The 26849-nt window shown below is 36.9% G+C and overlaps 1 protein-coding gene across 6 annotated transcripts in view; it reads left to right on the top strand.

The window, feature by feature from the left end:
- The window catches only part of LOC144691669 (POU domain, class 2, transcription factor 1-like), a 253229-nt gene that overhangs the window by 197065 nt on the left and 29315 nt on the right, over positions 1-26849 (top strand). For 4 of the 6 annotated variants that reach the window (XM_078559987.1, XM_078559986.1, XM_078559984.1 and 1 more), the window contains 2 exons: positions 1824-1912; positions 8633-26139. In XM_078559987.1, the coding sequence (XP_078416113.1) occupies positions 1824-1912; positions 8633-8931 (388 nt within the window). In that variant the 3' untranslated portion in view covers positions 8932-26139. Of the gene's footprint in view, positions 1-1823; positions 1913-8632; positions 26140-26849 lie in introns of those variants that run through there. The other 2 variants (XM_078559988.1, XM_078559989.1) reach the window with 2 other exon arrangements.

Here is a 26849-nt window from a genome sequence, read left to right as displayed (position 1 = left end):
TCGAGGGCCCTGACAACTACGTTAGGGGGTGTGATCCCTTCTAGTTTTAGGAAGACCAAATGCAGACTGGGTGATCACTTTGCAGAATACCTCCATTCAGTATGTACGCGTGAGCTTCCTGTTGCCTGTAATTTTATTTCTCTACCTTGTCCCCACTCTGACCTTTCTTTCAAGCAAACTTGGTTTGCTGCAGTATTCCAATGAACCTTAATGCAAGCTCGAGGAACAGTAATTCATCTTTCAACTGGGCCCTTCACAGCCTTTTGGACTCAACACTGAGTTCAACAATTTCTAATAATAACATCTGCCCCCATTTTGTTTTGAGTCCTTTTGTTGGTTTCTTTTTTCTCTCGTTTCTAATTTGTTTACTTTGCATTTGGATGGCTGCTTTCCTGCCATTCACACCTCCTCTAGGCACATTTTTTTACTGTCCCATTATCACTCCCTTTGGCTTTCTACTATGAAATATATTGTCATTTAATCTGTCCTACCCTCTACCCTATCATAGACCTTCCCTTTTGTTGTCCTTCCCACCCTCCCCTATTTTGCTTGCTCAAAAGCTATTGAATTTCAAACTTTTCCCAGTTCTGACGAAAGGTCACAGACCTGAAAATTTAACTCTGTTTCTTTCTCCACAGATGCTGCCAGACCTGCTGTGTGTTTCTAGCATTTTCTGTTTTTATTTAAGATCTCTAGAATCTACAGTATTTTGCCTTTGAGTTAATTGGGGCCTATTCAGTCAATAAAGTTATGTAATATTAACATGAGAGCAAATTGTTTCCTCATCTTGTATAGTTGGTGTTTCAGAGAAGGCGGTCAGTATTTGAGGCGATTCATCAAAGGTGAAACATCACCATTTTTGAAGTGAACTGATGCCAACACCTTCCAACTGTCAAGTTTCTAAATGTGTCTGGACAGGGCAATAGTGCCTGGTGTACATCTGAGTTTTGTAACTTTGCAGTTGTTGTCGCATGCATTGTTGGGTTTATTCAGTGGCGTTGTTGGATTTTTAAAAGTGCCCTGTAATTTCTGGAAAGAAGCCAAGATAACTGTTCAAGAGTGGGGAGGTCACACGTGCAAATTGTTGGAGTGATGTTGTTCACATGAATTCTCTCATAGCAGTCCAAGTGCTATCACAGAAGCCAAGGAATTTAAATTCAGTTAATTAATTAATTAATTAGGAATGGCAAAGCTAGTGTGATTAATGGTGACCATGAATGCACCAAATTTTTGGAAAAGCTCATCTGATTCACGAATGCCCTTTGAGGAGGATAAATCTGCCATCCCTACCCAATCTAGCCACTTGTGACACCAGATGCTTAGCAATGTGATTGACTCTTAACTACCTTCTGAAATGGCATAGCAAGCTGCTCAGTTGCGTCAAAACTGCAATGAAAACCTATAATAAGAATATAATCAACAAACCATCTGGCATCTATCTATGCACTGGATTTGGACATGAGAAAGGCACATGACTGCAGTGGTTCAAAAAGGCGGCTCACCACCACATTCTCAAAGATATCTGGGGACGCTCGCATCCCCTGAATAAAAAATTGTAATTAGTTCGTGAGTGCAGAGCAAATGGAGAAAATCATGACAGCATTTGAAACTGGAGCTGGTTACTAGATTAGTTATCTTATCCAAAGCCATTGAAATAGCCAATGGACTTCCTTCTTTACTGCTACCGCACAAAAATAAGTTCATAATTTCTGTTGCATTGTGATATATGTTTTAATATTATGCAGTTTGGGGAGCATAAATATTTTCCGGAAAAATGATCTAAGTAAATAAACCCAAAATCAACTTGTTTTTCATTTTTGCAGAGGTGCCTTACTAAGTCTGAATCCAGGGAGTCTTGGTAGTGCTCTCGGTCCAGCATTAATGAGTAATAGCACACTGGCAACTATTCAAGGTCAGTAACTACAGGAACCTCTGTATCCACTATATACTTTAGCAAACGAACCTTTTATAGAATGTGCCCTAACCTATGCTTTGAAGTTGAAGGAAGAATGACGTACTACGTAGAGCTTCAAAATGTTTTATATTTAATGAATGGTAATGTCTTATGCCTTGATATGCTTTAAAACTATAACAAAGCATCACACGTGGAAAAATTGCTTTTGGTATTGGTGTTCATGTTGTGAAATATTTCTAAAGTTAGAAAGGGATCCAAAATTCTTCATCATTTGAGAAAGAATTAGTTCTGTCTTTATAATAAATCAAATATTAAGAGCAATCTAAAAATTACTTTGCTAATCCGCAAGACAGAAATGTCCTCTACATTAAACATGTGACATGTAAGACTGCTCCTTCCTTTCGTATCTTGGTGAAACTTCGCAACGGGTTATTACTGGAAACATTAGGGTAATCTAACAAGGTACAAAACTGGCATAAAACGACAAGCTCACTGCTTCGGTATCCTACAAAGAGATGACCAAAAGATCCAGCCCCCCTCAGAGGATGGCCAGTCCAAATAAATATTCAGAATCTTCCGAAGAGCTCAAGTCCATCCTCTGCTAGAAGTCATGATCGAATATTATTTTCCAGTACCTTAAAGTAGCCATAAACTGAGCGCACTGTAAACAGTGTAAAAGTTTGGAATTTGGTGAGAGTGGGAACTTAGTTAGAGGAGGAAAGAGGTGCTGCTTTTTTCCTCTAATACTTGTGGTTCATGCTGCAGGTAAGTATTTAACTTGACCTAATTTAAGTTATAAGTAGGTTAAGTAATTGGTTTAAAAGTTATATGCTGAGTGGATACATGAAGATCTAGTAATTAAATAAATAAAGCAGGTTTAGATGGGAATCAGAGTGGTGGTGATGTACCACAACTGCAGCCTGTGGGAGTTTGAGGAGAGCTTTGTGATTAGGACAACCACATGTGCAGTAAGTGCCTGCATCTCAAGGGACTTCAGCTCAGAGTTGGTGATTTGGAGTATGAGGTGCAGCCATTGCAGGGCATGCAGGAGGGGGAGTGTTACCTGGACCTTTTCATGCAGGATGCACCCACGCCCTTTACGTTAAAAAGTGGCATAGGCCTGATTACTGGTCATGTAACTGGTGTGATTGTGAATTAGTCAGACAAGGGGTCCCAGGTATAGTGCCAGAAGAGAATCCGTCTTTGCCCTTATCCAACAGATGCAAGGTTCTTGCTGCCAGTGTGAATGAGGGAAAAGCCTGTGGGTTGGATGAGCTAACTGACCATGACACTTTGGTACAGGAGGCCTTTCAAGTGAGGGATTTGAAAAGGAATGTTGTAGTGGTAAGGGGCAATATAGTCTAGGAATAGATGTTGTTCTCTGCAGCCACAATTGGGAGTTCTGAAAGTTGGGTTGCCTACCTGGTGCCAGGATTGCAGCTGGAGAAGCATTTGCAGTTGGGGAGGGTATCTAATTGTCATGGACCATATAGAAATCAATGGCACAAGTAGTACAAGGAATTAGGTTCTGCTGAAGGAGTTGAGAAGCTAATTTTTTTTTGTTTGTAAGATGTGGGCATAGATGCCAAGGCAGTATTTATTGCCCATCCCCAATGCCCCTGAGAAATTGGTGGTGAACCAATACCTTGAACCATTGCGGTCCTTGTGATGTAGGTACTGCAATCGTGGTGTTGTGGAGGTAAGTGGAGTTGAAGTCAAACATCAGCCATGATCTTATTGAATGGCAGAGCAGGCTCAATTACTCCACATGGGTACTCCTGTTACTGTTTCTCATGTTCTTATTCTGAAGCTATACTTTTGTCTGTCCTCAGTCGCTTTAATCCCTGTGGAATATAATTCATTGCAAGGGACAACATAAAAACTCTGAAAATAGAAATAACAACATTAATTGCTCCCATGTGGGATGCAGGCTGGCTCCTGTATGGTGGACCTTAAAGTGGCATAACTAAGATAGCGAGAGCGGAAGGGGTGGAAAATTAACCTGAAACCTGTTGACCTATGATGGTACATATTGCATTTGAACTAATGGGTGAAATTATATGTTCTTCATTTAGCCTCCATCCGCAAAACCACATAGGCTTCCCATTGGGAGAATACTTGAGGCATTGCTCTTAAAAGAAAATCTAATGAGCTTGTCTTGGCCAGTACAAATCTCTTCTCTTTTAGAAAAAGAACTTTTTTGTAGTTACCCATATATGTAAAGCCTTCAAGAATTCTTGGAAATCAATCCCCCCTCCAGATTATTATTCCTCTTAAATTTCCCCGCCTCTTCTTCCAATCTTAGCCCTTGGCATATTTTCACGATCCCCTCTGACCATCCTCTCTCTGACCCCAAACGATCATGCCTCATCTTCATCCTTTCCACTCCCACCTCAATGTATTTCAAGCTTGGTCCAAAACTGAGCTCTTCTTTAATCACCTTCATCTCCATACCCACCCCTTTGGTCAGGAGTTTTTATTTATTCTTTCATGGGATATGGGCATCGCTGGCAAGGCCAGCATGTATTGCCTATCCCTAATTGCCTTGAAGTGAGTGACTTGCTGGGCTATTTTAGAGGGCAGTTAAGAGTCAACCACATTGCTGTGGATCTGGAGTTACCTGTAGGCCTGACCAGGTAAGGATGGCAAATTTCGTTTCCTTCCCCCACTCCATTTCTCCAATTTTCAGAATTCTCATTCCACTTGGACTCCTCCCTCTGGCCTTTTATCCTGTCTAGATATTTTTTATTGAGAACTTCTCTGTGGCATCAGCCATCTCAATTTCTCTGCTCCCCTCACTTCTTCTAGCCATCTCCCTATGAACTTACAGTTCCCCATTCTCTCAGGTCCAACCTCAACATTGTCATGAAACAAGCTGACAAGGGTGACACTTTTGCTTGGAAAACCAACTTTTATCTAGCAGGGGTTGAACACCAACTCTTAGGCACCTCCACCTTCCTTCTGCTGGACCGCTGAACATAAAGTCATCATTTCAAATACTGTCAATCATCTCCTGAGAGATTACTTCCAACCTCATAGCCCCCAATCCCGCACAGTCTGCTTCTGCCATCTTCCCAAGATCCACAAAACGGACATCTCTGGTAGACCCATTTGCTCATTTTTGCCCCACAGACTGCTTTCATCCTATCTTGACTTTTTTTTTTCTCCCTTATGCAGCCTCTTCCATCTACATCTGGAACTCTTCCGACACCTTCCAACATTTTAATAGTTTCCTAGCCTGAACTGTCAGCTTTTCACCATGAATGCCCAACCTCCTCCACACCTCTATCCCCCACCAGGGCAACCTGAGGGCACTCCACTTCTTCCTTGGATGAAGGCCCAATCAGTCCACATCAACCACCACCTTCCTCCACCTGACTGTACCTGTTGCCCCATGCTGCTTCTCCTTTTACTCTGCTCAGTTCATTCAACCAACTGGTGGTGTTGTGGAAATCTGTATGGATTCTAGCTACATCTACCTATTTGTGGGATATTACATAGAATATACAGCACAGAAACAGGCCATTTGTCCAACCAGTGCACACCACAGGAGCCTCCTCCTGTCTTTACTCAACCAATTCCAACATAATCCTCTTTCTCCCTTGTGCTTACCTAATCTCCCTTTAAATACACCTGTGCGATTCTCTTCAACCACTCCCTGTGGTAGCAATTTGCACATTCTCACCACTCTGGATAAAGAGGTTTACTTTGAATTCCTTATTTGGTTTCTTTGGTAATTATCTTGTATTGTGGTTTTGCTCTTCCACACCAATAGAAACATTCTATCTCTGCCTACTCTCAAAAGCTTTCATAATTTTAAAGATCTCCACTAGATCGCTGTTCAGCTTTTCAAGAGACCCAATCTGTTTGTTCTCTCCTATTAGGTATACCCCCACATTTCTGGTATCACCCTTGTAATTTTTTTTCACCTTCACCAGTGCCTCTATTTTTTTAGAATATAGCAACCAAAATTATACTGCAGGTGTGGTCTAACTAAAGTTCAATACAATTTTAACATAACGTTTTAATTCTATCCCTCTAAAGACTTGGTGTTTGGTTTGCTTTTTTATGGCCTTGTTGATCTGTGCCACTGCCTTTAGTAATTCATATAGTTGTACTCCTAGATCACTTTGTTCCTCTACCCAATTTAAATTTTTATTTTCTAAATACTTTGCAACCTCCTTATTTTTCTTGTCAAAATGTAATACGTCACATTGATCTATGTTGAAATTAATTTCCCAATTATATGCCCGTTCTGCAAGTTCGTATATGAAACCTTCTTTGTTCCAGTTTCTCTCAAGTTCCCTCCTCACAACTTTTTCTACTACATTGATCACTTGTATTTGTATTTCCTGCTCTTGCTCTGGACTGGAATATTTCATCAATCTTGTTTCTAGTTTCCACCCTTTCCTTACCATCACATGGTCCATCTGTAATTCTCCCCTTCCCTTCCTCAACTTCTTTGACTCCATTTCTGGGGATAGGCTATCAAGCATAATCCACTATAAGCTCACTGATTCCCACCTTAACTACACTTTCCCCCACCCTAATTCCTGTAAAGAACTTCTTCCATTCTGCCAGTTTCTCAGTCTTCGTTGCATTTGTTCTGACCATGCCGCCTTTCATACCAGCTTTTCTGATATTTTTCCTCAACCAAGGATTCCCCTCCCTGTGGTTGACAGCACCCATGACGTGTCCATTCCATTTTCCATAATTATGTTCTCACTCATTCTCCTCCACCCAGTGAGGGTTGTCCTGACCTTCCATCTCACCAGCCTCCATGCTCAATGAATCATCCTCTGCTGTTTCCAGCCACCTCCAGCATGATGCCACCACAAAGCACAGTTTCTTTCACCCCCCCACCCCTCCCCTTTCACTATTGCAAAGGGACTGTGCCCTCCACAACATGTTGGTCCACTCCTCAGTCACCCTCAACACCTTTCTTGCACCTTTCCATGCAATCCCAGGTGTTACAACACTTGGCCTTTTAGCTCGTCCCTTCTTACAATCGAGGGCTCCAAAAATGCCTTCCAGGCAAAACAGCAATTTGCTTGTATTCTTTCAATTTAATATACTGTATTCACTGCTCACGATGGGACCTCCTCTACAGTGGGGAGACCAAACATGATTGGATGACCATTTTGCAGAACACGCCCATTCAGTACACAAGCGCATCCCAACTTTCTGGTCACCTGTCATTTTAATTTTCTGCCCCACTCCCACATTGCCCTCAATATCCTCGACCTTCTACATTCTCACTGAAGCATAACGGAAGCTCAAGGAACAGCACCTTACCTTCCGATTAGGCACTTTACAGTCTTCTGGACTCAACATTAAGTTCAGCAATTTCAGAACATGATCTCTGCCCCTACTTTTTGTTTGGACAACAGTTGTTGGTGATGATTCTGCCTGCCCCATTTATTACCTCTCCTGTCTTCCACCCTATCACAGACTTTCCCTTTTGTTCTTCCCATCCCCCAATATTCCCCACCTCTGTGCTTGCTTAAAACCTTTTGCATATTTAACTTTTCTCAGTTCTGGCAAAAGATTATTGACCTGAAACATTAACTTTGTTTTCTCTCAACGGATGCTGTCTGACCTGCTAAATATTTCTAGCACTTTTTGCTTTAACTTCAGAAAGGCTTTAATTGCCTGATTATGGTGTAACCATCTGTTGTCCCAAATAGAAAAATTGAATATAAACAAAAATTTGTCGGAAGGAAGTTTAGGTTACCAGAACATTAAAGTAAACTACATTGATTCAGAAAATTAAGCAGAATGAGACACATCAAACGGTAAATGATGAGAGCATACAAAAAAACATGTTCATATAAAATTCCTATTGGCTATAGTTTTAACCTGGGTTAAGCTGCAACTAAGACAGTTGACAAAAGAAATTGATACACACGTAGAACATGGTAGTACACAGCATTGGTTCAAAGTCACTGCTTTTAAGTGACTTCTTTGTAAACAGAAACTTGCAATATTATTATATATTATTAATATATTATTAGCACAAATATATTTTTAAAAACCTATATTGCTTTTATTAAAGTACTTTTTGTCCATTCCAGTAATGGATTGGCACAGATCAGGAATTGCATTTATAAGTGGTAACCCCAAATTAAACAGTTAATTAAACCTTAAAAATGTGTTTGTCTGATTACTTCCTATAGGAAACATTAACTCATATGTACTAAAATTGCATTGATAGTACCAGTATTTTATGATTCTGGAATTTACTCATTTCTTTACATGAAATGAGATTGGAAAGAATTGGATTTTCTTTTATCTATTTGTTCACAGGATGTGAGCATCGCTGGCTAGGCCAGCATTTATTGCCCACCCCTAATTGCCCTTGAGAAGGTGATGGTGCGCCGCCACCTTGAACCGCAGCAGTTCATGTGGTGTAGGTACATCCATTGTGCTGTTAGGAAGGGAGTTCCAGGATTTTGACCCAGCAACAGTGATTAGAATGTCATATGGAAAGAACTTAAAATTTGTAAGTTTTATGTTCATTTCATCACATTCACATACAGCAATTTAGTAAAGTATTTTTACGTTGCTTTAGGCATTGTTATCAATATTTTTAATATGTGTGCCTGCTAAGCTTTACAAGTGCTATTTTTCCATTCTATTTCCCTTTTTGATGTGCAGATGATCTGAGTAACTCCACGAGGCGAGTTTGTTCTAACCGGAATTATTTTCTCTTCTCAGCGCTTGCATCTAGTGGAACACTTCCTATAACCTCCCTTGATGCCAGTGGAAATCTATTGTTTGCCAATGCAGCGAACCCAGGGGGTACTCCAAACATCGTTACAGCCCCTCTTTTTTTGAACCCACAAAACCTCTCCTTACTCACCAGCAACCCAGCCGTAAGCCTGATATCCGCTGCCGGGACAACTGGACATGCAGCCAGTCTCCAGATGGCCTCTATGTCAGCTGATTCCAGCCAGAACTCTTCGTTCACTGTGACCTCAGCAGGTGGGGCCACCAACACCACCAAGGCCCAATGAGACATCCTCCCTAGAGTGGATCATTTAATCCAGTGATGGGATGTGTAGTTGGCTGCTTCCAGCAAAAGCAAAACTGATGTTTGCCTAATTTTTTTAACTTGCTTGTTTTTCAGGATTGTGTCACAAATGACAAAAAAGACTTCTACCAAAAAGGAAACACGTGAATATTTATCGTTTCAGACGGTCGTAACAATATAGGAGTCATTAACAATGCATAGGCAAGGGTTCTGTCTCCTTTAGTATCTATTTTATTAGTTCTTTTTAATTGTGTGTTTATTTTAATTAGGTCTGTTGTACAGGCCTTTTTGTTTCATAAAGGTGTTTATATCATGTATAAATAGCATGGGTTTCTTTAACTGGTACAGTTTAGGCAGGCCTGTACTTGGGATGCTTGTGCATCTTTTTTTCCCGTGTATACCGTTAAGAAAATTACATTGGGTTTTTATTTTTTTCTTCTTGTTAATGTCTCTTGAAATGGTATCCTTTCTTTTAAAAAAAAAGGTTGTTCCTTGTCGGGTACACTGTAGATTTATGCACCGTTTGTATAAAGTGGTTTACTGTTGGTTATTTTTGTAGGAAAGATTCAAAGATAGATGCTTTGAGACAAAAGTTCACAAACTGGTGGTTTTAAAAACATTCTTGGTTTTTAAAATGGCTTAGTATGTCTGTCCTTCCCAAATGTAAGGGTTGGGTATGTTAGGAAACGTCATACCATCGGAGATATTGATCCACACGGCTGAACAACTGGAAATGGAGGAGACTTTATAGTCAGTGGATCATGGGTATCTTGTGAAGCTTTTGTCTTTGCTCGGATACTGAAGCCAGTTGGAACCATCATGGAATATGGTAGAGATAAGCAAACTACAAATAAACCAGGCTAACCATGGAAAGCAGTCTTCAGTGGGAAAAATTCATTATCTAGTTTCCTGAAACTGATTTATTTATAGAAACTAGATAATGTTTATTCCCTATAGAGTTTGATAACATATCTAATGTTGGCTCAATTTGGCGTTTGTTTATCGTTAAAGGAAAATAGGGTTGTTTTGAGACAAGAGGCTTACAGTATGCACAATATGGCTTGAACCATTGCTGTAAGCATATTAAAACCAAAAATTAAAGGACTGGAGTAGAGCATTGCAGTTCACATGGAGTAAAAAATGGTGCCTGTCATTTTCTGCCAGTGTGCTTGTGTAAGTGAGGGACAAGGATTGCATTACAAGCTAGAATGATAACTATGGTCGCGCTGACCATCATGCCCAATTGGTTAATAAACAACATGTTTAGTTGCCCATTACATATGGACTTTGTGCTGAGTTGCCCACTGGAAATGAATGTGGGGTATAATTTTCTTCAGTATAGAAGCATGTGATATTTCCTGATAAACACATTGCTGATTCTTTAACAAATAATGTGCTTGAATCAAGCAAGTGTTCATCCGGACATCCCTGTGCTCTGTTGCTGACTGTTCACCCATATTTGCTGCACTGAGACAGTGTGTACATTTACTTAAATAACCTAGGTACTTGAATTAATTTTGACATTGGAATTTACTTGGGTTAGTGTTGTTCTTTGTGCTGGTAATAGTGACTGGATACAGTTAAACCAGTTTCTTACTCTTAAAAATAATGACAGCCACCATTTTTTCCCTGTTAGTAACTACATTTATCTCCTTTTCAAGACGTAAAAATGCAGCATTGGTAGGGCTACTCTACCAAGCTGCAAATAAAATGAATATGGCTGCCTACCAAATATGGACAGCTATTAAAAGCTTGAACCAAAGTCAGTTTTACCTAGCTGCTGTACCAATGACATTGTTTGCATGAGTGCAGTTAATAGGCATCAGTAATTTAGTTGCTCCTGTTCATAAAAGGTAAACAGTTACTATTTTCTACTTTTTAATGTCGTTTTTCAGGTAAAGGAATCTTCAAACATGAACTTTACATTGTTGCAGAGTAGTAACCATTTTGTCAAGAGTCTGGTGCAACCAGTTTTCATTGGGCAATTCAAATTTTCTGGATGGCTAAATGTAGACTGGTGTTAGTGATATTACGGAGGTTGAAAATATTATTTCAAGATATACAAACCCTAAGAGTGTCTAAAATGTACAAAATAGATCCTGCGACAGATTGTACTGCTGCAGAACTTGTATCCTTCTAGTTTATGTACTCTTGTACTATTTTCACTGGATAGCCAATCACATTTTAGAGGAATATTGTTACTGTCCTAATAATGGATTCTGGACTTTGGACCAGTGGGATATGTTTGGACCCCATGCACAAATGTAAACTGGAACCCTTTATTCCTGTAAGGCAGGTATTTACAATTTTCCCAGGTCTTTCTGTAATTCCACCGCCCACCCAACCCAAATCATATGTATGAAACTTCTGCCCTCATCACTGTTGTCTCACGTTGCACTATATTTTAATGGCACCCAAAGTACAAAAATGTGCATAGTACTTGTGCATTGAAAGAATTAATGATGTATCAGAAGTACAAACTATGCAATGGAAGCTATCTTAAAGACCAGTTGTCTACAGTCACATTAGTGCCAATAATAAATTGGTCCTCACATATAATGTGCCATGCAGCAAAAAGATTTCCCCATAATGCTAGCTGAGTGCTTGAATAAAGGTGAGGTGCTTTCCCAGAGGTGACCTTCACTTCCTCTCATATTTCATGCTCGCTCAGTAGCTTGGCTCAAGTCTTGGAAACAGGTTGCCCAACTAGGTTTTCATTTAGGGAATTGTGTAAAAAGCAAATAGAAAGTAAATTGGCCAGGCGAGTTACAACCAATGTTGTACAACTGATGTCAGCCCACTGTATTGGGTATGGCTTTCATTGCATGCTGTTGCACATTAGGCAGATTTGAATTAAAGGATAAAACTGGCTCATTAGTTTATTATTAACCCTTTGAAAGGCTTAAGGCTTTTACAGTTTCTGAGAATCTTTTGTTGCTCCTCATTTTTCCACTTAAGTAATTTGCTCCATAGATAACAAATGTAATGTTCTAAAAGGCTGCAAGAAGAAAAATAAGCATTAAGGCATATCTAAGATAGCTGTTTCAGTTTTAAATGCAAAACAAAGCTGAATGCTGGCCATTGACAGAGGTAATGACACAAAAGTTGAGGAAATACACCAAAATTTTTTTTTTTAAGTAATGCTTTGTAGCTGACCTCAGATCACAGTTTTTGAACCTAACTGGGCTAGTTTTAATTCTTCATTGTGTCTCTAAATAACTGAAAATTAAATTGGGGCAGAATTCTTAATTTTGTGCTCCTCCTTAATGGGTTAATATTTTGTTACAAAGGTGGTCAGTATATCACTGTATTAGTCTGTTGCAAAGAGAATCTTGCTTGAATTGTAGGATATTATAGTTTGAGGTTGAAGCAATCAAACCGTGATTTTCATTCAGGATCATTTTTTGCTCTTGTACAAATTGGAGCTGGGCAGTACCATTTGCACCAATGTTGCAAACTCGAATGGCTACTGTGACATTGAGGTGTGTGTATAAAATGGGTTGTATTAACAGGTTTTTGGAACTGAATGGCGTACAGATAATGAGTACTTTTAGTTGGGAGCAAAAAGTAATGCAGAGCTGTTATAGTTACATTTCATAACTGATTAAAATTACCATTTATAACATGGTCCCATTTTGCCATCTTTCCATGACTTAAAATAAAGTCAGGCACATACTGATTTATTCCATCAATCCACTTGAATTGAAGTTGACATTTTTTCAGATCAAATAAAACTGGTAAAATACAAATTACTAATTAAGGTAGGATAATATTTACTTTAAATCATAAAACATTCATTTTAGAAATATTGAAATCTGGAAGTGCTCTTACTGATAATTAACCAATTTTCTCTTCATGAAAAATATTTTATCCATGTTTCTAAGCTCATAATCTGTTTTAAAGAAATTTCTAAAATGTTGACTTAATCTTAGTATTTCAGTTGTCATTTAACTTTTTGCAGCAGTTTTTTTTTAGATCTGTTTGTTATAAGAATTTTGGATGCAAGATACATTTCAAACCTAAATATGTAAAATCCATTAACGGATGCTCGCAAACTTTTACAATTGAGGCATTTCAATAGCATTACCAAATTCAAATGCGCCTTGTTGCCTTTGAGACATGCTCAAATATTTCTCCCCCTCAAACTGTTGAGGGTTGTGAATGGGAAAACTTGGCAATTTTAATACTTTTCTTGAATTCATTCTAAACTTAGTCCTCTAGTACAATTTGTATATTTTCGTTAAAGATGTCCGAAAAGGTCTGTTTCTAAAATAAACCAGGCGAAATGTGTCTCTTCATATTGATATGACATATTTTCCCATATCCTTGGAATTTATCATTTTATTTCTGGTCATGCTTTATATGTTGTATAAATACTTGAACCTCAAAATTTTAATTACAAAATATTGAATGCAATATGTGCATACATTTAACATATTTTCAGTGCATTTATGTGCTGTTCCCAACCTTTAAGTAACAAGCTTTTGACTTTGATCTTCAAAGGCTTGACATGAAAACTAAATTTTAAGGTGTGTAAATGTACATTTGATTAGGCCAAATAATTACGGTGTACATTATGCAACATAAGTATCCAAAGTAAACCTTTCAGTTTAAGCATTAGATTGGGCCATAATTCCATGGTGAAGGTTTTTTGCCCAGTTCTAGTACAAGAGCATTCTCACGTTTTTAACAGCTTAATCAGCTAAAAGCTTGTGATTTCCTAAAAATCTCCAAAAAGTTATTTTAGTTTAATATTTTGCCATAAGTAAAATGCCTTTGTTCTGACAACTTTAGAATAACATTTTTGTATTGTTTGACAAATCAAGTACACATTTTTAATTTATGTTTTACTCTCTAACTTTTAAAGACTCTTATTTGGGGATATGATCAATGTGGGTCAGAGTGTCAGTTAAAATATGTATCTAAGTTTTTTTTGGCACCAAAATTGCCACAACAATCGTGACAGGCATCGTCAACCAGGTGAAAGCAGTTATAATGGTCCTCTAGGAGATATGCCTTATCCAGTTTTTAGAAATTGACTTCAGTGAAGTGGAGAATGTGTAACTCTGCAGGCACTTATAATGTATTTACAAACACAGTTTAGATCATGGTTTATTAACTCCTAATAATCAAAATGACAGCTTAATTGATACAGATGTATAATTTTTCTGTATAGTGTATAATCTGTTTCCCCCTCTCTTTTCCCACTTCCACACCCCACTCCCTCACCCCCAACCCCTCAAAACTCATCCCTGAAACAAAACATAAATGAAAATTGATTGTAAAACTGGCAGTACAACTCTTTGAGGATTCAATTCACTAGTTGTGGCAATATCCCATTTCCTCAAATATTGACAGCACTATTGAACCAAGAGCTACTGAATAAAGCTTTGATTAAGATCCACCCTTTGCTACAGACATAACTTATTAGTAAAAATCACATTGTAAAGGACCTCTGTTGATTTCATGAGGTTGTTTCCTGAGCACAAAATCCAGAAATTGGTCTTCAACAATACTCCATGAAATTCATAGACTCTTACATCACTGAAGGAGGCTATTTAGCCCATCTTGCCTGTGTGATTCTTGAAAGCCATCCAGTTGGTCCTACTTTCCTGTTATTTTCCTGTAGTCCACAAATTTTTACATATATATTAAATTCCCTTCTAAAAGTTACTGTTCAGTTTTCTTCCAGCACCTTTTCAGGCATTGGGTTCCAGATCATATTTTGCTGCATAAAAAAGAAAAAATTCTCTTCCTCTCCCCTCTGATCTTTTTACCAATTATCTTAATTCTGTGTCCCCTATTAGTGGTAATGTTCTTTCATTGTGTGTAGCCCTGCTGCTGGAATAATGAGTCACTGATTGTCATTGATATGATTATCATGGTAGAATAGGGTGAGCACCATATCAGGGAACTCCATCTTAGGCTAAAAGGAAAAAACTGATATTCCACCTAACCCGATTACAATTGTACTTTCTTTAGATGTTTACGGAACTGTTGTATACCCTGTCGTCGTCCTTTCTGAAAGCTGTACGGCATTGAGTAATTCCTGCTCAAGTGATAGAGAGACCAAATAATGTATTTTCCGCATTTTAGAAGAGCTAAATTGAGGGTGGGGGGAAATCCCATCTGAACACTTTATTAATATTATCCATAATATTATGATCTTAAATTCTTTAAATAAAAAAATGGCTTTAAGCTATTTGTGCAAACATTTTCATTGGGAAATGAAACAGATCTTGCACCCCATAAGTAGAACATGAGCAAAATTTTCCATCATTGCAATCTTTCCATGAAAAAAGAAATACCTCAGCATCGCTTAGCAATTACAGGCTTGCTTTGCAAACGCAAAAACTGCTCCTGGTGGATATGATTGTAGATTTAGAATGTAGTCGTTGATTTTTGGGTGATACCCTGTACTTTTAAAAAAAAAAAATGTTCATGGATTTAGTTTCTCTCTTTAAAAGGTGATCTTGATAACTAAAGAAGCAAATCAATTACTCGTGATTCTATTTGCCAAAGCAAATGCCTTCTTTTGCAACTCAATTAAAATGTGGCCTAAGTTTTAGCATGCATCATCTCACTGTTTTTAAACTAGTTAAGATTTGTATTCTACATTTTTAAGCAGTACCATACCATTCATTTTTCACTGGCCTTTTGTTAGAAAGGGGTTAGTTCGACAATGTCAGGGGATGGGAGAGGGTTCCACTATAGAAAAGGTGTTTCCTTAAGAAAAGGAAAAAGTGAACATGTTTTATCTGTGTTGTAAATTGAATGTAGTGTTTGTCACACTAATAGTTGAGTAAGTTTTTAAACTTTGTATTATTATTGTTGATAGCAATGCTAAACAATTCAGTCTAGACCAAAAATATATCCTGCTCCTTGCACCTGCTTGACTGATCAAAGAACAATTGAGTTGATATGTGGCTGCGGTTGTCTCCGGTCATTTGGTTTGTGCTTTAGAATAACAGAGGCTTAACACTTTTTGGCTATCCTAGCTCTCATTTTTGTATCCAGTTGTTGGAATGAGAATTTGCAGAAATTTGGCAGTAATCTCAAGGTATCAAACTAGACTGTCTCATACAGATAGATTCAGTAGTAATTTTTAATCTGATATTTGGATTCAGAGGTTGCTATAAGCATCAGTGATGTGACTTGACTTTTCTAAGATAAAGTTCTGTACTGGCAAATATTAGGGGTGTGCAGTAATGTTCTTTATGTGTTGTGAGGATGAGTTGATCACATAGCTGACTATATTAAGTGGCTGAAATGGCAACTTTGTCATTCTTACCTTTTGTACGTAGATTTTGGGCTATAATTACTGTCATCATATGTTTTAGCTATGTGTAAAATTAGCTATTGTTAATTGTGTATCTTCCTGTCTTTGTTAATTTCTTTTTTAAGTTTCTTGCAATATGACACATCCAGCTGTGAAAACTGTCTGATTGCAGTTTGAAACAGCTGACCTTTAGAATCTGGCTTGCTTTTTAAAAAAAACTTCAAATTCTATGTTTATATTTTTAAGTATTGTAGTTTACATTTTAGCAACATGAAAACAATACTAATAAATGCATTATATTGCACACCCTTAAATATTATCAGTAAATGAGCTACAGTGCGCTAAAGTGCTATCCTCCAAAAACAGATGGTACCAAGTTTGTGTGCCAGCTGCAGCATGAGTGTAGGTTTAATATCAATAATATCCAAAGCTATTGAAAAACTTGGCAGCACTGTGGGCATTTAAAAATTCTAAGAGAGGGCTACAGTGGTGTCACTGAAGAACTACACTTGTGAACCCTGTATAACGAATGCCATTCTAGTGTCATTACATAGAGCAGAAGCCTGGTGTTGATGCTAGTCTATGGCTATTGGCCAATGTTAGTGTTCGCTGTCCCTTTGTATCAGAAATTTAAAATGGTACCAGGGTTGGGCATTACAATACTCCAGACTAAAATTGTTGTGTCAAGATATTTGGTAACTTAACTTGCTACATCAGACAAGGTAACTGAGTTTTGTTTCCTAAAATATTGAGTTATTTTTGCCACAATTTTAGTTTGGCCGTGTTAAAGTAATACTTACAAATAACTAAGTCGTAGTATCCTGTAGTATGGAGATGAACAAAAGATTTGGAGTATTTCCTGCTGAGTATTTCCAGCATTTTCTGTTTCTATTCCACTTGATATAGCTCCCAAACAACCTGTAATGCATTTACTTTTTTCTAGCTCTCCTTTTTTCAAAAGGAAATTTGAAATATTCCAAAACTTTTAATAATTTCTGATGTATTAAAAATGTCGCCCAGCTCTTGATACTGTATCTGTATGAAGCGCCCAATGAAAGCATTGCAGCTGACTCGGATTTAAGGAGGCAAGTAGTATCTGACCATTTTGGCTTTATTATGCTTTCTTTGATATGTCCTTATGTTCACCTATTAACTAGAAGTACAGTTTCACTAGAAGAATAATGAAATTCTGGTTTAAAAATGCTTGACTCTAGAGTCATGATATGCTACAAAAATTCTCTGATAAAACCATTTTCCTTTTACCGTGAGCTAACTGGTTATTCATTTTCTGTGCACTTCCTGTGCAACAAGACCTGATCAGTACATCACTATTTACCTATACTTAAACCCTCTCCTCAATCATAAAAGGTAACAATTTATAATTAATCAAACTTCTCAACTGTTGATAGGTATAATATGCATGAAATCTAGTGATTTATATATAAGCAAGAATTATACACCTTATGGTGAATTCAAATTTGCTGTTACTCTTCATCCCCTGCCATTTTCAACCAGACAGTCTCAAAGAAAGCAAAATAAAATTGTTAGCTTTTAATTGGTAGATACACACTGCTTCATTACTAGCATTAAAGTCCTTCCTAGAAATTGAGGAAAGGCAGGAAAACCAATTTGGTGGTTCAGATAATAATTGATTAAATATTCACTTGCAATCATTAAAGTCGCAACAAACTAAATTGAGGATTCTTAAAGTACAGAAAGTTGGTTACCTTGAGTTTTATGAATACAAAAAAATGAAAAATTTACAACAAACTTGCCCTAGTGGGTTTGCAGGTAGAATTGATTCTCATTTTAGTGGCTGGTTTTGTAAAGAGCTACATACTCTTGAAGAATGATGTAAAAAAAGAAAATCTTGATGCATCCATTCCAATTAGACAAGAAGAGCACTTGGAACAAAAGTATGGGTCAGTTTGTATAGTAAATTAATAAATGAAGGATTTCTGAGGAAGAAAATGAAATTCTGTCAGATTTATTCCCATGGTTGCTATGAGTACCAGACAGGTTAATATATTTAATATTGTTTGATCTTTATAGCAGCCTTATTAAAATATCATATAGAAAAGCCCCCATATAAGTTGTAAAAGCATCACATCCACCCTAGGACAATCATACAGTTAGTTATTTTCTTATAAGTTACTTTTGTAAGGTGCGTTGAGATATTATCAGTTTTAACCTGCAGTGCAAATTGCTGGTTAATGAGCAGGTTTTGTTTTATTGTCAATAATAAACCATTCTAATTGTGATAGAATAGCAGTTTAGCTGTAGTAGAAATGGATTTCCTGAGGAAAGAAATCTGATGCTCTCAGTTAAAAAAAACCTATTGCATTCCACCATATTTTGATTATCAATACATTGCGATACTTTTTAAAAATATTATAATGCCCTATTAACAGCTATTAATGTCTTGACTTGTAATTCCCAAATAGAAGTTTAGAGACTTACAATTACCTGTGACTGCACCAACAACCCTAGGGATTGTCATGTCCAGTACAATGGTGGGTTTTGAAATTGCATCATATTCAATGGAATCATCAGTGCAGCAAGACTTCACACGGTTGTTTTTGTTACTGAGCTACGAGGATGAAAAATACACAGGGCCTGGTGACCTATTTACTTGAGCATCTTCCAAATTGAAATGGAAATGCTCCTGATTTACATTTGGCTATCCGCATGGTATGATTATTTCATTTTCTTCCTCAGTTGATTAAATGGTGTTGTCACCATTTGTTCTGTGTACAGGAGCTGTTGTATACCTCATTTCTAACTCATGACTGAGTAACTCGCTTTAATCTCCCCCCTCAGAGTGGCTGAACCTGCCACTGACTGTATACTTTTTAAAAGAAAATCTGGCATGTATCAGCACTAGCACGGCAGGAGAATAACAACAGTCAGAATTGACAACTAAAGTTTAAGGAAGCATTGGGCATATTGCAATCCTTTAACTTTTTCACTGTGTCCCTCTACATCTCTCCCTCCCACTGAATTTTTAGCCAAACTGTTGAACCACTTCTTCTTAGCCATGCCTAATGGCATACGAGGCAACCAATTGATTTCCCTGCTTTATGCTTCCACGACATAACCTGGGCAAGTTGTTGGCCTGACTCACAACTCCTTACATGAAGAACTGGTCAGATATGATGGCAGGCCACCCCTTCACTCCTACTGGATGTGTGTATCCTGTTGGATGTCAACCCAGTATTCGGTGACTGAAACTCTCGTCTCTGGTCATTGGGACAGGCTATTGAACCTAGTTAAGTGAATATATAGGCTGATTTAACTTGATGAATTTCTACTATTATGTACATAAATCAGGTGGATAAATATATTTTTAAACATTCAACCAAATTACTGATGCTTTCACAGATAATAGCCTCATCATCTGTTGCTTAAGACCACACTTATTAAGTACAAAAAATTAGAGTTTATGTGCTTATCTACAACAAGCCTAATCCCTGATGAGATGCATTTCTGTCCACTGAAAACTAAAATACATCACAATGTAATCATTCTCCTTGCCTCCATCCCTCAGCTGTACTGAAGTCCAAACAAATGAATGCACAATAGTGCTCATAGCCAAATATTGGTTGAATAATAAATGGCTGTTCAGTTTTGACAATCTTGTATCAGATCAGGTAAGGGTGTTGCGTCCATCATTAAAAATACCCTGAGAATAACACTCATTCTCTGAATGTAAATGTTAGTGATGGTCTTTCCTGCCATGCTTAGCGCTTTTATTACATGCCAACAACCTTACATTGTGCTGATAAAACCAAAGACTTATTAATGATTGTATGAATTAAATTTTTTAAATGTCTTCAGTCCTACACTAATCTTATTTCAAAAGTGTGAATTGCTTACAGTGACAAAAGAATTGCATAAAGCAAAAGAAATCTGCTTCATTCTGTCCACCAAAAATGTAGAGGGACTGCTGAAAGTGGAGCCCATGTGCTATTTGATTGGTTAAAGGACTGGAGATTCCTGTGGTAGGATTGGCTCTTCTGAGGGGCATTTATCCCTTTGGGCTGGGTGATCTGAATTAATACACACTGAGGTGCTCTTCAGAACTGACTGTAACTGGCTGGACGCTGCCGTTTCATTTTGCGAAAGGAAAATGAAGACTAAAAAGATGTAGCTTGCTTACAAGGGTTTCATCTCCTTTTCATAATACCACTGTGCAACTATGCATTGTATTCCTCAACCTTGTGCTAGATAGAGACTCAGTACTTTTTTGTGTGGAGAAGGGTGGATTTTTTTTGTGTTCAGTGATTTTTTTTTTGAGTACTAAATGGGGGTTGTAGGATCATACAAGCTCTATCCCAAAGCGAAATACAAATGTTAACATTCGCCTAATGCAGATACCAAAGATTTGTTTCTTCTTTGCAACCTTAATTGTGTATTAAATGCAATTACCCAGCAGGCATTAGTCTAACCTCAGTAATTCCAAAGCTTAGATGTATATTTTGGTATATTTCTGGGATAAAAGGTTTTTTTTTTGTCAAATCCTTGTTCGTTTCAGTGTATTGCTCTTAAGTCATGGCATGAGATAAAAAAATAAATTGTCTTACTTGGTAGTTTAAGATATAGTATTTTTGTATGTTTTGGGTGTGTCTTTGTGTGTGAGAACATAACTGTTTTTCACTGCCTAGTTGTTCATAGTTTTAAAAGTGTACATATTATCCAATTTTGGACGTCCGCAGGCTTGTATTCTTTAGATGTGTTATTTATTGGAAGGTTTTTTAAAAACAAAGTTTTTCAATAGGCAGTATTCCTTTCTTAAATAAAAAAAATATCTACATAATATCTTTCAAAAATTAAATCATTTAAAAAATTTATATCCACCTTTTTCCCAACAAAGTAATTCAATTTGCTGTGACGTTTTTCATTAGGAATGCAAGAATCCCAAAATTTCCATCCAGACCAATACAAAAGGTGGTTACAGGTGCCTACTGTTGAATTGTATTAAATATAAAATCCTAGAAAATTGGCAAATATTTTGCCTTTTCCAACAAATTATTAGTTACTTTGGTTCAGGGTATTCTATCCTTCCTTCCTTTCCTCCCTTCTTTGTTCTCTGGTCTGGCCTGCCAGTGAGCCTGCTTTAAAGAAAAAGTTAAACTGTTAACGTTTGTGCATATTATTCAGTGGATGACTGACAGACGAAATAGACCAGATAAATCTATAATTCAGTAATCCCACGTGACAACATCACCAATATTGATATTCCTAAGGAGTGAACCTGATGATTACATCTGATCACATTTGAACTTAATTAAATCAGGAATTATGGAAACTGAAGCAAAAGGGCACTTTTGCTAGCCTAAAATGATATGTAGATATGATTTTTGATGGCCTTTTACATGTATTCAATAGTGAATGCTGTATGGGACCAAGAAAAAAGGGATACTGTTACCAATAAGTAAATTTCATGACTTATTAACTCATTATCTCTGAATGAAGATGTGTAACAACTCAGCGGGTGTAACTGTTAAGATTTTCAACTGCGTTGAACTATCCCCACATGTGCATGGTGTATTTCTTGTACAATAAGACTGCAGCACAGGTAACCTGCGGACGTCCCTGTATCCAGTGCACCTTAATGCAGTACCACTGTTGAGTGTGTTCACATATACCCTGACAACAATTTTTTGTATTAACTTCTAATAGTTGGTTACAAATGTCGGACCTTTACCAGTGCAAATATCCCAAAAAACTACAGCTAATGTGAGGTGAAACCATCTTGTACTAATTGCTTTTAGTTCTTGGCAGGACTGGGATAACTAGCCCTGTTTCAAAAAGCCCTAAACTGAAATTCAATTGATGGCAACTAAAAAGCTAAAGGAAGCTTCCAACATGGTATCCTGAAATGTTTGTTGCTCTGGGGCAAGATGCAGTTCTCCTAAAATAAATGCTGAAAATTTCAACAGTAGCAATAAACAAAAGCTGTTGCTATTATGGTAGTTGAAATTGATGATATGTTAGAATAATATCTTCAGAGAAATCCAATAGGCGCTCAATTGATGGATATAGTTTGCATAAACAATTGTTGTTAAAAACCTGTTTGTTAGACTGTTGCTTTTGTCAAGATGGACTTTTCGGCAATTTGAATAGAAGGTTACAAAAAAAAAACAGAATTTGTTTAAACAGTAATGTTTGATAAAAGGGAAATAGTGCAGGATAGTGCAAAAAAAAATCACTGTTTGATCTTGTGGAGGATTACATTCTTGCTTTCCAGTTTCCCAAATTTATCAGTTGGTAATTGAGCTGGTTCAAGCCTCTATAATTACAGAACAATTGCACTGAATTTGGTCCGTATATTTTTGCATCAGTCCAACACAAATTCAAAACTTGGTAATGAAGACAACTTCCTGTGATGTTCTTCTGGATGCATGGCTTGAAGCTTTTCCAAAAGCTATCAACATCTTGATCTGTAACTGGAAACACCTAGTCTTGATGAACTGCAAGTGAGATTGCAACTAATTTATATCAGCATTGCTCCTCATTAAGTGCTGCCATTGCTTTCTATGAAAACTTAAGGTTTAAGGGTTTCCTCCAAAATATGTGAAAATGTTGTCATAAAGTCATCTAGAAAGGACTGACCAAGTTAAACAACTTTGTATGCTGCTTGTAATTTGCAGGCTGCTTAATGAAGACCCCTTTAATGCTCATTACTTTTTATGGAAATTAAGCAGTTCTTGATAAAACATTATACTGAATTGGAGAAGTTATTACAGAAGTGGAATGGCTGGGCAAGGCATAAGAGAAATTAACATATCCAGCAAACTAAAATCTTTACTGTTGGCTTTGTAAAGAGATCCAGTTCCTCCATTTACCAAATTGATGTGTAAGTGAAGTTCTACATATCCATTTAAGTAATAGCTTATAGATATAATCTGGTTCCTTATTTAATGTTATTGAAGCTATTCATACGAATTGACTGCTCAAAATTTTGAATTTTTTCAAAACGGCTTGACAGACCTTTATAAATTATTCCAGTGTCACCATATTATTGGGTAAATATCACGCTATTTAATTTGACCCTTTGTTTGCACTCTGTTCAGGCAACAGCTCTGTTTGGCCAGAAAATGTTTTACTGTTGCATTCTGATGATCAGGATTTCCCTTGTGCTCTCATTACCTGGGGCACTCTGTCCTGTTGACTGTCGGTATGATTTAAAAATGCTTGTCCTCTGCATAGTTTATTACCTATTTATTACCTGGCTACCTTCAATGATTGCCCCAAACCACTGATCTAAATATTTTCCAATCCAGCTGAAAGAGGTCTTCACTGTTTATTTTAAGTTGACCTTAGACCAAAGTAATTTTATTAAATGGTGAAAAATAATCACAGTTCCCAAGAAAAGTTTTCCTATTATCAGTGACTTTAAAATAAACCCAACAGAATAATTCTGACAAGGTACATACAGTATTGTTTAAAATATCTAGTGTATAACACTATCAACTAGCAAGTTTATCCAGTTTGCAAGCAAAAGTATTACCAAGGTAAAAGTAGGTGGTAAAATTTAAAATTCTGCACCTGTAAATCTACTGTTTATGAATATGAAAAACAAATTGCATTTGGCATTGATTTGCTCTTTGGTGCCTCCAGATGAAGATCAATGTCAGTTGGCTAGTAGAAAATTTATAAATAGACAATTGTTCACCAAGGTATAACTTCAAGAATAGCAGTATTGCCTAATCTAAATTAATCTGTGTATTAGCTATTGTGGCCATTAGATATTTCACTTGATCAATTGAGCATTTTGTTTAAATTGATTAAGAAAGAAAACTTGGTAGGAGCAATGAAAGTAGTGAATATGAAAGAGGCAAAATGAGAAAAAAAACTTTGAACATTTTGCCATATTTATATCAACATGTTGGAGTCATCAAGATCCATACATTTTTTTAAAAACCTGACTCAATGGGATTCAGAATTGTTACATCACAGGATGGTATGTCTTTTTATTACTGATATAGCAGTTTCAGTTTAACCCATAGCCAACTGCAACATTTTACTGTGAATTTTTTTATACACTAAATGGCATGACCTTTTGAAGAGTAGTAATGGAAATTTTAAAATGGCTCTAGCCTTTGAGGTTAGAAGCAGGAATGTGACATTATGTTGTGTATAAAGTATTTCCAACAATAAACTGGTGTGAATGCACACTTCATTGTAATTGTCTACTGACACATTGCAGCAGTAAGGCATTATTGTTAAGCATTGATTTGTATATTGCTGTGTACTGGTATAACCATATGAACTTACAATGTACAGTATCATTTCTGGCTCATGATAAACTCAATTAGAAGTGCAAAGATTAACATTTGGGAAAATGTAAGAACTCAACTGTCAGGATATTAAATTTTACACTTTGACAAATTTAGTTATTTGATTTTATTTAGTGTTTTTGTTTATTTCTGGTGCTAAATATACTGCCCTGTTTAGTGTTAGGTTTTCTTAATACTTCATTCATGAATGACATGGGTACACATTTGCAGATCTTTTCAGTTGTGTCGTTTTTCATTGTGTATTCAATCTTTTAACACATTTATGTAAATTTAACTGGAATCGATTAATTGAATCTCAATGATGAAGGGGCCTTTAATATACTACTGATAACTTTAGAAAAACATTTTTGTCAAATTTAGTTAGGAATTGCTGGGAAATTGCTTATCCTTTAAGGGGGCTCAGCATTTTGAATAATGGCTGAACCAACAACAATATTTGGGTTTAGCATGAACTTTGAAGCAACTGATTGTCCTTTTTTCAAGGCATCAGAAGTAGGCAGTTACTTTCCACACTTAAAATTTAGTGGTTATTAGATATAATCATTTCATTAACAATAGCTATGTGGTTGCAGAAATTAATTTAAAATCCAGTACCCTGTTGGATGAGAACAAAAACAGGTCCCATTAACTCAAGTTAGTTGGATGACTAATTTAGGAAGGAAATTTAATGTGGTGAAAGATTTATATACTTCAAAGCATTTTATATCTACAAATGTAAAGATTTACTAAATTCTGACTAGGAATCTGTAAGCCACCTTTTACAGATTTTAACTACCTTTTCAGTTTTTTAGTTTTCAGATTCCTATATTTTCCTCTGGTCATTTAACTAGCTATCTGCAGGTTGGGAATGATTCCACCTTCCTAACATGGAATGCTGTTACATGCTTTATTTAGAAAATTGGTTCATAAAATGTGCATAAGTAGATAAATTATCAGCCAACATATCAGTAGAAGTTTGAACTGGAACTGAGAACCTGTATTGGGAGTTTCAACACAGGAGCCAGAAAAACAAACTGATCTAAATTAGTAGGTGACAACTAGAACTTGGCACAATTTTCCATCCTTCCCAATCAAGATATGACAACAGCATTCCTTGAATTTAAGATTTAAAAGAAAAGATTGATTTAGATGATTGCACATATCTCTGATTTTACATGATGCTGCCTGGTTTTTAAGATCATGTTAAGTGGCTACTAGTCTGGTCTGCTGTACATTGGATAAATATTTGAGCTTTAAGGTTTAATTTATTCCCCACCCTTTTAATTTAAAAAATATCTATTCAAACAAGAGCCTATTTTTCTAATTTATTATGAAACCGGATACACAGCGATAGGTATTCATGATGAACTGCTCAGTTGTATTAGAAATGCAAAATTAACAATATTGCTTCTGTCTGCATTAAGGTACTCTTTGGTTCTTAACTTCCCTTTTCAAAATCAGTTCCATTGTATAGTGAGTAATTGCAGATAAAGCTGTCTTCAATAACTGCCATGAAAGAATTCCATTGCAGCTAGATTTTTTTGTATTGTAATGTGGTCATTTTATCTAATCATTTTGTATTCATTTTTGTAATGGCGTCTTGGTTCATTAAAAATCTGACTTAAATGCTGATGGGAAACTTAGTTACTTTCTGCCTACCTTCATGCAGTCCATTCTTTTGAAGTTTACAACCATTGAGTACTTGATTTTTTTTGATGGTTAATCTTAAACAGTTTGTGTTAATCATCTTAAGAACACATACCTTGCGCCTTCAGGCGGTTAAATTTAAATTTTAAAATATAGTAAAGTAGCACCAAAACTGGTCTGCTTTTACCAGAGCAGCACTATCTACAACAATTCATCAGCAAACTCCTTCTCAGCACATGACCTCAATTGTTATACTTCTAGCTTGGTGCCAACTTTTATTTATTCTTTCACAGGATGTGGATGTTGCTGGCTAGATCAGCATTTATTGCCCATCCCTAATCACCCTCGAGGAGGTGGTGGTGAGCTGCCTTTTTGAGCCGCTGCAGTGTGGTGTAGGAACACCCACAGTGCTGTTAGGAAGGGAGTTCCAGGATTTTGACCAAGCGACAGTGAAGGAACAGTGATATGGTTCCAAGTTAGTATGGTGCATGGCTAGAAGGGGAACATGCAAGTGGGCATCTCCCCATGCGTTTGCTGCCTTTGTTCTTCTAGATGACAGAGGTCACGGGTTTCGAAGGTGCTGTCAAAGGAGCCTCGAGTTACTGCAGTGTATTTTGTAGATGGTACACACTGCTGCCACTCTGAGTTGGTGGTGGAGAGTCAATGTTTAAGGCAGTGGATGGGACACCAATC

This window comes from Cetorhinus maximus, chromosome 16 (assembly GCF_964194155.1).
Source record: "Cetorhinus maximus chromosome 16, sCetMax3.hap1.1, whole genome shotgun sequence".
NCBI classification, from domain to species: domain Eukaryota; kingdom Metazoa; phylum Chordata; class Chondrichthyes; order Lamniformes; family Cetorhinidae; genus Cetorhinus; species Cetorhinus maximus.
Note: the sequence above shows the minus strand (reverse complement) of the source record. Positions and strands in the feature narration are given on the sequence as shown.